The sequence below is a fragment of the Semicossyphus pulcher genome, unplaced genomic scaffold (assembly GCF_022749685.1).
Source record: "Semicossyphus pulcher isolate SPU_LCO1_2020_fin unplaced genomic scaffold, fSemPul1.0.p SCAF_2, whole genome shotgun sequence".
NCBI lineage: Eukaryota > Metazoa > Chordata > Actinopteri > Labriformes > Labridae > Semicossyphus > Semicossyphus pulcher.
The window spans coordinates 12801333-12820253 of record NW_027211693.1 but is presented as its reverse complement, the minus strand read 5'-3'; the positions used below and the strand labels follow the sequence as shown (position 1 = coordinate 12820253).

At 41.3% G+C, this 18921-nt stretch overlaps 2 protein-coding genes across 2 annotated transcripts; both read right to left on the bottom strand.

Annotated features, from left to right (window-relative positions):
* Positions 1-6096: 6096 nt before the first annotated feature.
* LOC138597789 (uncharacterized) lies at positions 6097-8046 on the bottom strand. Its single transcript, XM_069669301.1, has 6 exons — positions 8004-8046; positions 7593-7913; positions 6954-7310; positions 6744-6869; positions 6328-6389; positions 6097-6225 (listed from the first exon to the last, which is right to left on the bottom strand). Exons 1-6 carry the CDS (start codon positions 8044-8046, stop codon positions 6097-6099), a joined length of 1038 nt encoding a protein of 345 aa, XP_069525402.1.
* A 4005-nt stretch (positions 8047-12051) lies between these two features.
* Positions 12052-14001, bottom strand: LOC138597781 (uncharacterized). Its single transcript, XM_069669293.1, has 6 exons — positions 13959-14001; positions 13548-13868; positions 12909-13265; positions 12699-12824; positions 12283-12344; positions 12052-12180 (listed from the first exon to the last, which is right to left on the bottom strand). The coding sequence occupies exons 1-6, from the start codon at positions 13999-14001 to the stop codon at positions 12052-12054; spliced, it is 1038 nt and encodes a 345-aa protein (XP_069525394.1).
* Positions 14002-18921: the final 4920 nt, after the last annotated feature.

Genomic DNA, 18921 nt, shown 5'->3' with positions numbered 1-18921 from the left:
AAGCGATAAACGCAGCTTCTCTGAGTGTCAGATCTCTCGTCACATCCACCACGTCTGTTTCCATCAGTGTAGATGATGTCTGGATGAGATTTATCTGATCCGGCTCTGAACCAGTACACACTGTGACCTCCTGGACACGTTTGACTCTCAGAGTCAGAGAGGACTGAACACTGCAGAGTCATCAAGTCTCCTGGACGGACTGGATCAGAAACTGTCGGCCGCTGAACAACAGTGTAGTTTGATGTCCTCTGAGTGTTTCCTGTGTATTTGAAGACGTTCAAAAGTAAAATAAACACAATATAAAATGCTTTGACATGATGAAATGTAGCAGTAAGAACCTATTGTTCAGATGTCAAATTAAATCATGGGTCAAATCTCAACATTGCCAACATGGAGTAATATTTCTAATTTGACATATTAGGATATAATGTATATGAATTGGAAATCCTTTCAACAACAACAAAAAAATCACATAATTACCTTTTATTGACAAATATGTCATGAACGAAGTTATCTTATTCCACTCCAGGACTACACAGTGATACATTCCCTCGTCTTCTTGAACTGTCCTCAAAATGGTCAGATTGTTCATATTCTGATGAATTTTTACATCAAATCTACAAGCTGAAAACTCTGCTCCAAACACTTTGTTTGTATTTTTCCATCGTCTCACAATTAATTTCAGATCATCACCAGCACTCTGCTTGAACCAGAAGGCTTCATTGTTTAAAATATAAGGTGAATCACATGTGAAGGTTGCAGGTTCACCAAGTTGAACTTGGATCACTGGAGCCAGCGCATCTAGATACAAGTATAAAGGAAGAATAAATTAAACAGTAAATAATCATTCAGCCAGACATCTGGACACAGTCATTATTGCGTATCACTTACAGGCCTGATGAAGGAGAAGCAGTGTGAGCCATAACGCGATCATCTTGACACTGTCTCTTGTTCGGAGACCTCTTAGTTACTTTGAATATACAATGACGTGGTCATCAAAGCAACACCTTCAAATCTGATTGGTTGTCTAAATATAAAACAAGATCATTTCCTGCCACAGTGGTTTTGTCTGTGTGATGTGAGGCATCTCAGTTTTTTTCACTCTAATTTAATTTCAGAAAAGATTCATGGTTCTCAGTGATTGAGGAACTCTGAAACATTTACTGTAAATATGGACAGGTTCTCTTTGTTGTCAGGCTTATTCAACGTTCCCACAACATTTGGGGAATTATAAGACGTGTTCATTGACCGGTATCATGTTGACCTGCATCATATTTTACAAAATCAACACTGTTTGTCATAACACCTCAGTTAATATCATGTCAGGTAGCAAAGTTATTTGTCATGCTAGACTGACAACACTGACATTCACATCGGATAGTATTTTGGTTGTCATAACGTTAGCGAGCATGCTAAGGTTAGCATGGTTACCAACTAGCTCCAACATAACTACATTGAGTAATTTGCCATTTGGTTACAAAGCACAATGCCAGATCCATGCAATTACCAGCCAGATCAGCCCAGAGAGTCTGTGCGAGTTGGCTGATGTTATCTACTCAAGGGTGTTTTGCTACGTTGCCGAACTGACAAATCGTCTGCGATAGCAGACAAGCTAACGGTAGCTGGCTAACCTTAGCCTGGGCAGGTAATGCAATGATATTGGCTAATAGAAAACAATCGGTAGTTATGCACATTTGCTTTGTTCTGCTACATAATTTACAAAATCAACATTGTTTGTCATGTTAGCTGGCGAAGTTATTTGTCAAGCTAGATAACTGACACACACACTCGGATAGTATTTTGTTAGTTATAACTTTAGCGAGCATGCTAAGGTTAGCCAACTAGCTCTAACATAAATACACTGCATGACTCTGGCATTGTGCTTCGTGACCAAACGTCAAATTACACCGGCGAACCAGCAAATCATCACAAGCATTAGCTCACATTAGTCATGCAGGGCGGCTGGAGAGAGCTGGGATGAAGCACTTCTGCTGTGAGAGAAAAAACACTGCACCCGGTGAGAGAACGCTGCACGTGGGTTTTGTTTCTATGACAACAATAAGTTGTGGGTCTGTTTTGATCCCCAAAAGCAATCGAAGGTCTCCATGATTCGCATGCCCTGCCGATGAGGACTCAAGTTTTCCCCCTGATGTCGATCACATTCCTGTTTGGCCATGGGGTTGCCACCTTCCATGCAGAAAAATAAAGGACGCCATCCACAGCGGGGGCCTGTTCCTCGGGGCCACGGCCGCCACAGGTCCGGTGATGCGCCAGTGGTGTTAAATCATAACTTAAAACATGGTTTGAAGAAAGTATTAAGATTCATACTTCACGTTTGATGTGCTTTATTACCAGTGGACATTAGAAATAAGCTGAACAGATAGGGGAGGAGTAGGATAAGAAATTGTTAATGAAATTGAATCATTGTATAGGGTGGTGTGAACACGGGTTTTGGCTCAAATATTTCATTGTTTGCAGTCACGCCACCCAAACAGTGAAACCACATAGAAATATCTAGAAACATTTTTAAATCTTCGAAAACTATTTAAGTAAAACACAGTTTTCATTATTGGTAAGTGAATCTATTTATTGATTAATTAGGTTTTTTTAATATAGCCTACTGTTAATCCATTAGCATTTAAGGATGCAATTTTCCAGATTGGGTAATCATAACATATCATAGTTGTTTCTTTTCCTCACATGGGCACTATATTTGGATTCATGTATTAAATAAATGCTTACGTATCCGACTGTAAACCTCAACCTTAAAGGACAAATTCATCCCTGGAAAAAGCCACTGTCAGTCAAAGCTGGTGTTCTCCGCAATCAATAGAAGCAATATTATTTTAAATTGGCCTTAGCTGTGGAGAAAGTTGTACAAACAGCTTGTGGTTTAAACCCATTCTACTTTCCTACAACACCCATCGTGCATTGCGCCTCTCTCTCTGGAAGGAATGGCCCAGCGAGGGCCTGGTTATATAGAGAGGTTACAGGTCTGCGCGAGAAGTCTGCCTGTTTGTTATGTTCGTTCTTTCGACCAGAACAGCTGGTAAACATAGGGGGTAATTCACTCCACTCTCAGCTGCGCGCACACTGACGGACCTCAACTGCATGTACAGATCGATGAGGAGACGGGAGAGGAGGGGGCAGATCTTTGAACAGCTTCCTGTTAAGTCCAGACTCGACAGGTGTTTACTAGTATTACTCTCTTTAAGTGTTTTAATGTGGTATTCTTTATGTGGCTCTCACTTACTACACAAACATGGTGGCTATTGCAAGTTAATTTTAATCATCACATCCTTTATCTCCAAACCCTTCCATAAGTATGATCCAGGGATGCCCAGATCAGGATTTTACTCGATACCGATTACTGATTTTTTTTTTAATAGTGAGATCTGCCGACCATCGATCTGATCACCTATTTAAATGCATTTTTCCAACCTTCCTAAGAATATAAAAATCATTACACAAAGAGAGGAATTAATACATTATGAGTTGTGAAGGTTGTGTGAGAGGAGATGGAGAGGACCCCGACCCTTAGAGTTTGGCGATCTTTTATTAGATTGCTGTCTGAAGTGTCGAGAAGGAGCTCCTAATCTATGGTAAAGGTAAGCATGTTTCTGTCATGTCGGTCACAGTTTATGTGAAGGCAGAGTCAAAGGGGTAAGGAATGAATAAGGTGTGCTTAAACACAAACATGGCTGAAATGGGATGTGTTTGAGGTGTGGTCTTTGTTCCCGGACCTAGTTTAAAACTATACCTATGAGGTTATAACCTCTTTTCATTAAATGTTAGGAATGGAAAGCAGTCTCTCACATCACAACTTGAACAAACAAGCACATATGGGGTGTTTGGGGGGTGGTGGAGATTGCAGATAGGCTGCGAATTGGGATCCAGTAACAGGTGTCAGATATTGTGCCAGTGCAACAACAAGCCAAAGCAGTACTTGATAGTTTGGTATGTCCCTGACCTTGAAACTCCCTTAGTCTGGCTGAAAAGTGTTTTGATGTCCAGTGCAGATGTTACAACCCAGCTTCTGATTGTTGCACTGTCTGGGCCTGGCACCAATCAGGCTTCTCAGGCCAGCAGCACAGGTGGGCAGGAATATTCAGGAAAAAATACACACTCAGCCGTACTCTTATACGTGCATATACACCATAGCATAACATTACATTATATTATCATTTAAGTCCTGTAAGTCACGAGGTGGGGCCTCCATGCATTGGACTTGTTTGCCAGCACATCCCACCGATGCTCGACTGGATTGAGGTCTGGGGAATTTGGAGACCAAGTCAACACCTTGAACTTGTTGTGTTCAAACCTCAAACCATTTCTTAAGGATTTTTGCAGTCTGCTGAAAGAGGCCACACCATTAGGAGATACTGCTTCTATGAAGGGGTGTACTTGGTCTGCAACAATATTTAGGTAGTTGGTACTTGTCAAAGTAACATCCACATGAATGGCAGGACCCAAGGTTTCCCAGCAGAACATTGCCCAAAGCATCACACTGCCTCCGCCAGCTCGCCTTCTTCTCATAGTGCATCCTGGTGCCATGTCTTCCCCAGGTCATACTGTGGCTGATGGGTGCACAAGGAGGTGTAGGCGGTGGCCGTAACAGCAGAGCACATTGCAAACAAACGGGTGGGAGGCGTCTCAGACATTGTGGTGAGATCACACGTCTCAGAAGCACATCTGTTTTTTTCTTTAGAGGTTGTATGTTTCACATAAACCAGAACAAGACCCGTGTAGCAGGAAATGCTCTTTCATTGTATATTGTGTGATAACCAATGAGATGCAACTGAAGGTTTGACCTATCATGACCATGTCACCATGTTCAGTCGCATCATAACGAAGACTTCTCCTAACAAGAGACAGTGTCAAGATGATCGTGTTAGGAGTCACACTGCTTCTACTTCAATCAGCATGTAGGGGATGATATTGACTAAATACTTTCTCATTTATCCTCAGTCGACATGACCTCTGGGCCTGCAGGATCACCATCACCCCCGAGGAGTTTATAGCAGGAGGAACTCTCCACCAACTGGCCTCGTCCCTAAATCTCATACCATGTGAGGAAGACCTGCAGAGACCATGCAGACCTTTGGGCAGACACAGTTATACTGAATACAGAGAACATCAAGCACTTTAAACATGGGAGCAGTGAACGTAGTGAACAAGTAAGGACCTCTTTCAAATCCTTAGAAAGGACAATAAGTATATCTTAGATAAAGGAATTGAAGATCACACCCAACATGCCCCCATGACCCCTGTTTCCTTCAGACAATACAGAAAAGAATAAAAAAAAGTCTCTTTTATTCTCATATGCCTTGGACCTTCTAACTGGAGATGCCCTGCACCCATAAAGTGAGCTGAAACTCAAGCAGCACCAGTTGTCCTGAAAGGTTGGCACTGTTTACAAGAAAAAACATCCGAGAGAAGCCTGCAACAGTTTGACTGCCAGAGATAAGACTTCAACCTGCGCATGGGATCGTGTGACGAGGTTTGTGCTGCACCAACAAATGCAGGATATAGGCAAGAGGCCTCAAAAGAATCTTTAAAAAAAGTATTTGCTGAAAGCCAAAAGCTGTGGCTTTACTCACCCCAGAGAACTAACGTGCATTAAGCTGCTTCCTGGTGGTCCCTCGTGTTTCAAGCACCGTCAGATGTGACATTTATCAGTCACTAAAATTTGAGCTGTTAAAGTTTCTATACAGTCCAAATCTGTTATCTTACTATGTGTTCTGTTGTCTGTTTAATCTCTTTGTTTAATTGGGTCTTAAATGCTGTAAGTAAATGCACCTAATATCACTGAGGAAAAGCAGAGACGCACGTGTAAGAAAGACAAAAAGATATTTATGCTTTAATAAGACATGACAAGGTTTTACTAAAGATTTCAGATTATTTAAAAAGACATTAAAACACAACAACAGGATGTGAAACATAAAAAGATGGAAGGATCAACTCACAGCAACATAAAGGGTCATTTTATGCATTCAGAAGTAGATGCAGAAACAGTAGTGTCTGCTTCCTCTCAACAATCATGTTAGACACTTTAAGGTCAGTCGTATAAAACCCCCCACATGTTTTCATAGACGTTTACATCGAGCATTTCACTTGAGAATAGACACCGTCTTCAGTCTTTAACTCTTTAGTCTTCCTCCCTCTTGTAGATTTCGGGCCGTGACAATGCAACGCAGCATAGTTCAGATCATGTCCACCTTCAGTCTGTGCAGCAAATAAAGTTCTCATTACATGATGGTGTTCGTATACAGCAAGTTAGGAGTTATGTTAAAGTTATACAGTATGCAACTTTCTTTGATCACTTACAATATCATCTATTCTTGGGTTGGAGTTGTCACGTCTTGCTGGCAAAGAGGCGCTTTCTATTCCTTGAATTGAGTGAAGACAGAAACATTATGTACTTTTCTCACTTTTAAACCAGATCCTCAGCTGTTTCAGCACATTTTAGTTTAAAATATAACATTAAAAACATCATTTTTGGACAGTGTCCTTAATAACTTGTGCATCCTGTTCAGGTTTATTGAGGCACACATGGAATAAACAGCAATGTGGAGGCTCAAAATAGTGCGAAATATCAGTGACGTGCTGATATGGATATCTTCTATTTCATTTAAGAATAGGAGGTGAAGGTTTGTCCTCTCCTGTTTGATGTTACACTTCCTGGAGTCAATAAATGTTTCAAGTAAAACTACCAAATGTTCGAATCAGTAAACAACTCTTACCTTTACATTGTCCACATGCTGCTCTCGGAGATCGGTGACAGATGAAAACAATATTTCCAATCACAGAAATGACCAGGCAGACTATCGCTATCACCAGAGCAACAAATTCAGAGCTTGTTGTTTGCTCTAGAGAACAAAGAAGAAAGTTTCATTCATGATGTTAATAAAATATTATGAAGATGACCTCCAGTGCTGAACTTATAATCATACCAAGCTCTAGTTTTGTTCCGTCTCCAAACAGTATCTCTCCACATGTGGCCACAGCACAGTAGTAAGTCCCAGCATCAGAGGAGCTGACGTTCTTAGAGAAGCGATAAACACAGCTTCTCTGAGTGTCAGATCTCTCGTCACATCCACCACGTCTGTTTCCATCAGTGTAGATGATGTGTGGATGAGATTTATCTGATCCGGCTCTGAACCAGTACACACTGTGACCTCCTGGACACGTTTGACTCTCAGAGTCAGAGAGGACTGAACACTGCAGAGTCATCAAGTCTCCTGGACGGACTGGATCAGAAACTGTCGGCCGCTGAACAACAGTGTAGTTTGATGTCCTCTGAGTGTTTCCTGTGTATTTGAAGACGTTCAAAAGTAAAATAAACACAATATAAAATGCTTTGACATGATGAAATGTAGCAGTAAGAACCTATTGTTCAGATGATTAAATCATGGGTCAAATCTCCACTTTGCCAACATGGAGTAATATTTCTAATTTAAAATGTTAGAATATAATGTATATGAATTGGAAATCCTTTCAACAACTGCTACATGAAGCATTTTTTTCATAACATTGTTTAGTCATTAAAACAGTGTAGCTGATTCTTAGACATTGAAAAAACACATAATTACCTATTATTGACAAATATGTCGCACACAAAGTTATCTTATACCACTCCAAGACTACACAGTGATACATTCCCTCGTCTTCTTGAAGTGTCCTCAAAATGGTCAGATGGCTCATTTTCTCATTAACTTTTAAATCAAATCTAGAATCTGAAAACTCTGCTCCAAACACTTTGTTTGTATTTTTCCATCGTCTCACAATTAATTTCAGAGCATCACCAGCACTCTGCTTGAACCAGAAGGCTTCATTGTTTAAAATATCAGGCGAGCCACATGTGATGGTTGCAGGTTCACCAAGTTGAACTTGGGTCACTGGAGCCAGCGTATCTAGATACAAGTATAAAGGAAGAATAAATTAAACATTAAATAATCATTCAGCCAGACATCTGGACACAGTCATTATTGCGTATCACTTACAGGCCTGATGAAGGAGAAGCAGTGTGAGCCATAACGTGATCATCTTGACACTGTCTCTTGTTAGGAGACCTCTTAGTTACTTTATAAGTAAAGATGGTGACGTGGTCATCAAAGCCACACCTTCAGATCTGATTGGATATCTAAATATACATCTAAGTTCACTTCCTGCCACAGTGGTTTTGTCCGTGTGATGTGAAGCATCTCACGTTTCTCACAAGTGTGAGGATCACTTGAACATTTAGTCTCAACATGGACAGGTTCTGTTTGTAAAGCTTATTAAAAGTTTCATCAGCATTTAACTCTGAAGGGCTCATTTCTTTTTCTGGGTCTAGTGTTTAAATGTGGTATTCTTCATGTGGCTCTCACTTACTACACAAACATGGTGGCTATTGCAAGTTAATTTTAATCATCACATCCTTTATCTCCAAACCCTTCCGTAAGTATGATCCAGGGATGCCCCGATCAGGATTTTACTCGATACCGATTACTGATTCTTTTAATTGTGAGATCTGCCGACCATCGATCTGATCACAGATTTAAATGCATTTTTTTATTTAATACATTATGAGTTGTTAAGGTTGTGTGAGAGGAGATGGAGAGGACCCCGACCCTTAGAGTTTGGCGACCTTTTATTAGATTGCTGTCTGAAGTGTCGAGAAGGAGCTCCTAATCTATGGTAAAGGTAAGCGTGTTTCTGTCATGTCGGTCACAGTTTATGTGAAGGCAGAGTCAAAGGGGTAAGGAATGAATAAGGTGTGCTTAAACACAAACATGGCTGAAATGGGATGTGTTTGAGGTGTGGTCTTTGTTCCCGGACCTAGGTCACAACCTCTTTTCATTAAATGTTAGGAATGGAAAGCAGTCTCTCACATCACAACTTGAACAAACAAGCACATGATGTTGAAAGTGATGGTGCCAAGTACCAAGTGGCTTCTGCTTGAGTTCTTGCCCAAGCAGATGATGGAGGCTGTTGACTAAGCTCTGGCTTTCTATGGGGTTTTGGGGGATGGTGGAGATTGCAGATAGGCTGCGAATTGGGATCCAGTAACAGGTGTCAGACATTGGCCAGTGCAACAACAAGCCAAAGCAGTACTTGATAGTTTGGAATGTCCCTGACCTTGAAACTCCCTTAGTCTGGCTGAAAAGTGTTTTGATGTCCAGTGCAGATGTTACAACCCAGTTTCTGATTGTTGCACTGTCTGGGCCTGGCACCAATCAGGCTTCTCAGGCCTGCAGCACAGGTGGGCAGGAATATTCAGGAAAAAATACACACTCAGCCGTACTCTTATACGTGCATATACACCATAGCATAACACTATACAGCCATAACATTATGACCACCTGCCGTATATTGTGTAGGATCCCCTGCCACCAAAACAGCACTGACCATCGAAGCATGGACTCCACTAGATCTCTGAAGGTGTGCTGAGGTATGTGGTACCAAGATGTTAGCAGCAGATCCTTTAAGTCCTGTAAGTCGCGAGGTGGGGCCTCCATGAATTGGACTTGTTTGCCAGCACATCCCACAGATGCTCGACTGGATTGAGGTCTGGGGAATTTGGAGGCCAAGTCAACCCCTTGAACTTGTTGTGTTCAAACCTCAAACCATTTCTTAAGGATTTTTGCAGTCTGCTGAAAGAGGCCACACCATTAGGAGATACTGCTTCTATGAAGGGGTGTACTTGGTCTGCAACAATATTTAGTTAGTTGGTACGTGTCAAAGTAACATCCACATGAATGGCAGGACCCAAGGTTTCCCAGCAGAACATTGCCCAAAGCATCACACTGCCTCCGCCGGCTTGCCTTCTTCTCATAGTGCATCCTGGTGCCATGTCTTCCCCAGGTAAATGACACACATGGACCCAGCCATCCACATGATGAAAATGAAAAACATGATTCCTGAGACCAGGCCATCTTCTTCCATTGCTCTGTGGTCCAGTTCTGATGCTCATGCGCCCATTGTAGGCACTTTTAGTGGTGGATGAGGATCAGGATGGGCACCTGACTGGTCTGCAGCAAGGCAGGCTCATACGCATAAAACTGTAACGTACTGTGTGTTCTGACACCTTTCTATCAGAACTAGCATTAACCTTTTTAGCAATTTGAGCTTCAGTAGCTCTTCTGTTGGATTGGACCACACAGGCCAGCCTTCGCTCCAAATAATCCGCATCAATAATCCTTGGCCCTGTCGTTGGTTTTCCTTCCTATGACTGCTTTTGGTAGATACTGACCATTGCAGACCAGGAACACCCCACAAGAGCTGCAGTTTTGGAGATGCTCTGACCCAGTTCTTTAGTTGGCAAAGTCACAAACATCCTGACACTTACCCATTTTTCCTGCTTCCAACACATCAACTTCAAGGACAAAATGTTCACTTGCTGCCGAACGTATCCCACCCACTGAATGAGGCCATTGTAACGAGATAATCAATGTTATTCACTCGACTTGTCAGTGGTCATGATGTTATGGCTGATCGGTGCACAAGGAGGTGTAGGCGGTGGCTGTAACAGCAGAGTACATTGCAAACAAACAGGTGGGAGGCGTCTCAGACATTGTGGTGAGATCAGACGTCTCAGAACCACATCTGTTTTTTTCTTTAGAGGTTGTATGTTTCACATAAACCAGGACAAGACCAGTGTAGCAGGAAATGCTCTTTCATTGTATATTGTGTGATAACCAATGAGATGCAACTGAAGGTTTGACCTATCATGACCATGTCACCATGTTCAGTCACATCATAACTAAGAGTTGTCCTAACAAGAGACAGTGTCAAGATGATCGTGTTAGGGGTCACACTGCTTCTACTTCATTCAGCATGTAGGGGATGATATTGACTAAATACTTTCTCATTTATCCTCAGTCAACATGACCTCTGGGCCTGCAGGATCACCATCACCCCCGAGGAGTTTATAGCAGGAGGAAGTCTCCACTAACTGGCCTCGTCCCTAAATCTCATACCAGGTGAGGAAGACCTGCAGAGACCACACAGACCTTTGGGCAGACACAGTTATACTGAATACAGAGAACGTCAAGCACTTTCAACATGGGAGCAGTGAACAAGTAAGGACCTCTTTCAAATCCTTAGAAAGGACAATAAGTATATCTTAGATAAAAGAAGTGAAGATCACACCCAACATGCCCCCATGACCCCTGTTTCCTTCAGACAATACAGAAACAAATCAAAAAAGTAGTCTCTTTTATTCTCATATGCCCTGGACTTTCTAACTGGAGATGCCCTGCACCCATAAAGTGAGCTGAAACTCAAGCAGCACCAGTTGTCCTGAAAGGTTGGCACTGTTTAAAAGAAAAAACATCCGAGAGAAGCCTGCAACAGTTTGACTGCCAAAGATGAGACTTCAACCTGCGCATGGGATCGTGTGACGAGGTTTGTGCTGCACCAACAAAAGCAGGATATAGGCAAGAGGCCTCAAAAGAATCTTTAAAGTAAGTATTTGCTGAAAGCCAAAAGCTGTGGCTTTACTCACCCTAGAGAACTAACGTGCATTAAGCTGCTTCCTGGTGGTCCCTCGTGTTTCAAGCACCGTCAGATGTGACATTTATCAGTCACTAAAATTTGAGCTGTTTCAGTTTCTTTACAGTCCAAATCTTTAAATAAACTTCAACAAAGACAACAAATATTTAAAACTTATATAATGAAAAAGTGCATTTCTTTCCTTTTCCTTACTATGTGTTCTGTTGTCTGTTTAACCTCTTTGTTTAATTGTGTCTTAAATGCTGTAAGTAAATGCACCTAATATCACTGAGGAAAAGCAGAGACGCACGTGTAAGAAAGACAAAAAGATATTTATGCTTTAATAAGACATGACAATGTTTTACTGAAGATTTCAGATTATTTAAAAAGACATTAAAACACAACAACAGGATGTAAAACATAAAAAGATGGAAGGATCAACTCACAGTAACATAAAGGGTAATTTTATGCATTCAGAAGTAGATGCAGAAACAGTAGTGTCTGCTTCCTCTCAACAATCATGTTAGACACTATAAGGTCAGTCGTATAAAACCCCCCACATGTTTTCATAGACATTTACATCGAGCATTTCACTTGAGAATAGACACCGTCTTCAGTCTTTAACTCTTTAGTCTTCCTCCCTCTTGTAGATTTCCCGCCGTGAAAATGCAACACAGCATAGTTCAGATCATGTCCACCTTCAGTCTGTGCAGCAAATACAGTTCTCATTACATGATGGTGTTCGTATACAGCAAGTTAGGAGTTATGTTAAAGTTATACAGTATGCAACTTTCTTTGATCACTTACAATATCATCTATTCTTGGGTTGGAGTTGTCATGTCTTGCTGGCAAAGAGGCGCTTTCTATTCCTTGAATTGAGTGAAGACAGAAACATTATGTAATTTTCTCACTTTTAAATCAGATCCTCAGCTGTTTCAGTACATTTTAGTTTAAAATATAACATTAAAAACATCATTTTTGGACAGTGTCCTTAATAACTTGTGCATCCTGTTCAGGTTTATTGAGGCACACATGGAATAAACAGCAATGTGGAGGCTCAAAATAGTGCAAAATATCAGTGACGTGCTGATATGGATATCTTCTATTTCATTTAAGAACAGGAGGTGAAGGTTTGTCCTCTCCTGTTTGATGTTACACTTCCTGTAGTCAATAAACGTTTCAAGTAAAACTACCAAATGTTTGAATCAGTAAACAACTCTTACCTTTACATTGTCCACATGCTGCTCTCGGAGATCGGTGACAGATGAAAACAATATTTCCAATCACAGAAATGACCAGGCAGACTATCGCTATCACCAGAGCAACAAATTCAGAGCTTGTTGTTTGCTCTAGAGAACAAAGAAGAAAGTTTCATTCATGATGTTAATAAAATATTATGAAGATCACCTCCAGTGCTGAACTTATAATCATACCAAGCTCTAGTTTTGTTCCGTCTCCAAACAGTATCTCTCCACATGTGGCCACAGCACAGTAGTAAGTCCCAGCATCAGAGGAGCTGACGTTCTTAGAGAAGCGATAAACACAGCTTCTCTGAGTGTCAGATCTCTCGTCACATCCACCACGTCTGTTTCCATCAGTGTAGATGATGTGTGGATGAGATTTATCTGATCCGGCTCTGAACCAGTACACACTGTGACCTCCTGGACACGTTTGACTCTCAGAGTCAGAGAGGACTGAACACTGCAGAGTCATCAAGTCTCCTGGACGGACTGGATCAGAAACTGTCGGCCGCTGAACAACAGTGTAGTTTGATGTCCTCTGAGTGTTTCCTGTGTATTTGAAGACGTTCAAAAGTAAAATAAACACAATATAAAATGCTTTGACATGATGAAATGTAGCAGTAAGAGCCTATTGTTCAGATGATTAAATCATGGGTCAAATCTCCACATTGCCAACATGGAGTAATATTCCTAATTTAAAATGTTAGAATATAATGTATATGAATTGGAAATCCTTTCAACAACTGCTACATGAAGCATTTCTTTCTTAAAATTGTTTAGTCATTAAAACAGTGTAGCTGATTCTTAGACATTGAAAAAACACATAATTACCTTTTATGGACAAATATGTCGCACACAAAGTTATCTTATACCACTCCAGGACTACACAGTGATACATTCCCTCGTCTTCTTGAACTGTCCTCAAAATGGTCAGATTGCTCATTTTCTCATTAACTTTTAAATCAAATCTAGAAGCTGAAAACTCTGCTCCAAACACATTGTTTGTATTTGTCCATCGTCTCACAATCAATTTCAGAGCATCACCAGCACTCTGCTTGAACCAGAAGGCTTCATTGTTTAAAATATTAGGTGAATCACATGTGAAGGTTGCAGGTTCACCAAGTTGAACTTGGGTCACTGGAGCCAGCGCATCTAGATACAAGTATAAAGGAAGAATAAATTAAACATTAAATAATCATTCAGCCAGACATCTGGACACAGTCATTATTGCGTATCACTTACAGGCCTGATGAAGGAGAAGCAGTGTGAGCCATAACGCGATCATCTTGACACTGTCTCTGCTCAGGGGACCTCTAAGTTGCTTTATAAGTAAAGATAGTGACGTGGTCATCAAAGCCACATCTTCAAATCTGATTGGATATCTAAATATACATCTAAGTTCACTTCCTCCCACAGTGGTTTTGTCCGTGTGATGTGAAGCATCTCACGTTTCTCACAAGTGTGAGGATCACTTGAACATTTAGTCTCAACATGGACAGGTTCTGTTTGTAAAGCTAATTAAATGTTTCATCAGCATTTAACTCTGAAGGGCTCATTTCTTTTTCTGGGTTTAGTGTTTAAATGTGGTGTTCTTTATGTGGCCCTCACTTACTACACAAACATGGTGGCTATTGCAAGTTCATTTTAATCATCACATCCTTTATCTCCAAACCCTTCCGTAAGTATGATCCAGGGATGCCCCGATCAGGATTTTACTCGATACCGATTACTGATTCTTTTAATCATGAGATCTGCCGACCATCGATCTGATCACAGATTTAAATGCATTTTTCCAACCTTCCTAAGAATATAAAAATCATTACACAAAGAGAGGAATTAATACATTATGAGTTGTGAAGGTTGTGTGAGAGGAGATGGAGAGGACCCCGACCCTTAGAGTTTGGCGACCTTTTATTAGATTGCTGTCTGAAGTGTCGAGAAGGAGCTCCTAATCTATGGTAAAGGTAAGCGTGTTTCTGTCATGTCGGTCACAGTTTATGTGAAGGCAGAGTCAAAGGGGTAAGGAATGAATAAGGTGTGCTTAAACACAAACATGGCTGAAATGGGATGTGTTTGAGGTGTGGTCTTTGTTCCCGGACCTAGTTTAAAACTATACCTATGAGGTTATAACCTCTTTTCATTAAATGTTAGGAATGGAAAGCAGTCTCTCACATCACAACTTGAACAAACAAGCACATTATGTTGAAAGTGATGGTGCCAAGTACCAAGTGGCTACTGCTTGAGTTCTTGCCCCAGCAGATGATGGAGGCTGTTGACTAAGCTCTGGCTTGGCGTGGGGTTTTGGGGGTGGTGGAGATTGCAGATAGGCTGTGAATTGGGATCCAGTAACAGGTGTCAGACATTTTTTGTGCCAGTGCAACAACAAGCCAAAGCAGTACTTGATAGTTTGGTATGTCCCTGACCTTGAAACTCCCTTAGTCTGGCTGAAAAGTGTTTTGATGTCCAGTGCAGATGTTACAACCCAGTTTCTGATTGTTGCACTGTCTGGGCCTGGCACCAATCAGGCTTCTCCGGCCGGCAGCACAGGTGGGCAGGAATATTCAGGAAAAAATACACACTCAGCCGTACTCTTATACGTGCATATACACCATAGCATAACATTATACAGCCATAACATTATGACCACCTGCTGTATATTGTGTAGGATCTGCTGCCACCAAAACAGCACTGACCATCGAAGCATGGACTCCACTAGATCTCTGAAGGTGTGCTGAGGTATGTGGTACCAAGATGTTAGCAGCAGATCCTCTAAGTCCTGTAAGTCGCGAGGTGGGGCCTCCATGCTTTGGACTTGTTTGCCAGCACATCCCACAGATGCTCAACTGGATTGAGGTCTGGGGAATTTGGAGGCCAAGTCAACACCTTGAACTTGTTGTGTTCAAACCTCAAACCATTTCTTAAGGATTTTTGCAGTCTGCTGAAAGAGTCCACACCATTAGGAGATACTGCTTCTATGAAGGGGTGTACTTGGTCTGCAACAATCTTTAGGTAGTTGGTACGTGTCAAAGTAACATCCACATGAATGGCAGGACCCAAGGTTTCCCAGCAGAACATTGCCCAAAGCATCACACTGCCTCCGCCGGCTTGCCTTCTTCCCATAATGCATCCTGGTGCCATGTCTTCCCCAGGTAAATAACGCACATGGACCCAGCCATCTCCATGATGAAAACGAAAAACATGATTCCTGAGACCAGGCCACCTTCTTCCATTGCCCTGTGGTCCAGTTCTGATGCTCATGCGCCCATTGTAGGCACTTTTAGCGGTGGATGAGGATCAGGATGGGCACCTGACTGGTCTGCAGCAAGGCAGGCCCATACGCATCAAACTATGACGCACTGTGTGTTCTGACACCTTTCTATCAGAACCAGCATTAACCTTTTCAGCAATTTGAGCTTCAGTAGCTCTTCTGTTGGATCGGACCACGTGGGCCAGCCTTCGCTCCAAATAATCCGCATCAATAATCCCTGGCCACCCATGACCATGTCGTTGGTTTCCCTTCCTATGACTGCTTTTGGTAGATACTGACCATTGCAGACCAGGAACACCCCACAAGAGCTGCAGTTTTGGAGATGCTCTGACCCAGTTGTTTAGTTGTCAAAGTCGCGAACATCCTGAAACTTACCCATTTTTCCTGCTTCCAGCACATCAACTTCAAGGACAAAACATTCACTTGCTGCCGAACATATCCCACCCACTGACAGAGGCCATTGTAACAAGATAATCAATGTTATTCACTCGACTTGTCAGTGGTCATGATGTTATGGCTGATGGGTGCACAAGGAGGTGTAGGCGGTGGCCGTAACAGCAGAGTACATTGCAAACAAACATGTTGGAGGCGTCTCAGACATTGTGGTGAGATCAGACGTTTCAGAACCACATCTGTTTTTTTCTTTAGAGGTTGTATGTTTCACATAAACCAGGACAAGACCAGTGTAGCAGGAAATGCTCTTACATTGTATATTGTGTGATAACCAATGAGATGCAACTGAAGGTTTGACCTATCATGACCATGTCACCATGTTCAGTCGCATCATAACTAACAGTTCTCCTAACAAGAGACAGTGTCAAGATGATCGTGTTAGGAGTCACACTGCTTCTACTTCATTCAGCATGTAGGGGATGATATTGAATAAATACTTTCTCATTTATCCTCAGTCGACATGACCTCTGGGCCTGCAGGATCACCATCACCCCCGAGGAGTTTATAGCAGGAGGAACTCTCCACTAACGGGCCTCGTCCCTAAATCTCATACCAGGTGAGGAAGACCTTCAGAGACCACACAGACCTTTGGGCAGACACAGTTATACTGAAACAGAGAACGTCAAGCACTTTAAACATGGGAGCAGTGAAGAAGTAAGGACCTCTTTCAAATCCTTAGAAAGGACAATAAGTATATCTTAGATAAAAGAAGTGAAGATCACACCCAACATGCCCCCATGACCCCTGTTTCCTTCAGACAATACAGAAAAAAATCAAAAAAGTAGTCTTTTTTATTCTCATATACCTTGGACTTTCTAACTGGAGATGCCCTGCACCCATAAAGTTGGCACTGTTTACAAGGAAAAACATCCGAGAGAAGCCTGCAACAGTTTGACTGCCAAAGATGAGACTTCAACCTGCGCATGGGATCGTGTGACGAGGTTTGTGCTGCACCAACAAAAGCAGGATATAGGCAAGAGGCCTCAAAAGAATCTTTAAAAAAAGTATTTGCTGAAAGCCAAATGCTGTGGCTTCACTCACCCCAGAGAACTAACGTGCATTAAGCTGCTTCCTGGTGGTCCCTCGTGTTTCAAGCACTGTCAGATGTGACATTTATCAGTCGCTAAAATTTGAGCTGTTTCAGTTTCTTTACAGTCCAAATCTTTAAATAATCTTTAACAAAGACAACAAATATTTAAAACTTATATAATGAAAAAGTGCATTTCTTTTCTTTTCCTTACTATGTGTTCTGTTGTCTGTTTAACCTCTTTGTTTTATTGTGTCTTAAATGCTGTAAGTAAATGCACCTAATATCACTGAGGAAACGCAGAGACGCACGTGTAAGAAAGACAAAAAGATATTTATGCTTTAATAAGACATGACAAGGTTTTACTAAAGATTTCAGATTATTTAAAAAGACATTAAAACACAACAACAGGATGTAAAACATAAAAAGATGGAAGGATCAACTCACAGTAACATAAAGGGTAATTTTATGCATTCAGAAGTAGATGCAGAAACAGTAGTGTCTGCTTCCTCTCAACAATCATGTTAGACACTTTAAGGTCAGTCGTATAAAACCCCCCACATGTTTTCATAGACATTTACATCGAGCATTTCACTTGAGAATAGACACCGTCTTCAGTCTTTAACTCTTTAGTCTTCCTCCCTCTTGTAGATTTCCCGCCGTGAAAATGCAACGCAGCATAGTTCAGATCATGTCCACCTTCAGTCTGTGCAGCAAATACAGTTCTCATTACATGATGGTGTTCGTATACAGCAAGTTAGGAGTTATGTTAAAGTTATACAGTATGCAACTTTCTTTGATCACTTACAATATCATCTATTCTTGGGTTGGAGTTGTCATGTCTTGCTGGCAAAGAGGCGCTTTCTATTCCTTGAATTGAGTGAAGACAGAAACATTATGTACTTTTCTCACTTTTAAATCAGATCCTCAGCTGTTTCAGCACATTTTAGTTTAAAATATAACATTAAAAACATCATTTTTGGACAGTGTCCTTAATAACTTGTGCATCCTGTTCAGGTTTATTGAGGCACACATGGAATAAGCAGCAATGTGGAGGCTCAAAATAGTGCGAAATATCAGTGACGTGCTGATATGGATATCTTCTATTTCATTTAAGAACAGGAGGTGAAGGTTTGTCCTCTCCTGTTTGATGTTACACTTCCTGTAGTCAATAAATGTTTCAAGTAAAACTACCAAATGTTTGAATCAGTAAACAACTCTTACCTTTACATTGTCCACATGCTGCTCTCGGAGATCGGTGACAGATGAAAACAATATTTCCAATCACAGAAATGACCAGGCAGACTATCGCTATCACCAGAGCAACAAATTCAGAGCTTGTTGTTTGCTCTACAGAACAAAGAAGAAAGTTTCATTCATGATGTTAATAAAATATTATGAAGATCACCTCCAGTGCTGAACTTATAATCATACCAAGCTCTAGTTTTGTTCCGTCT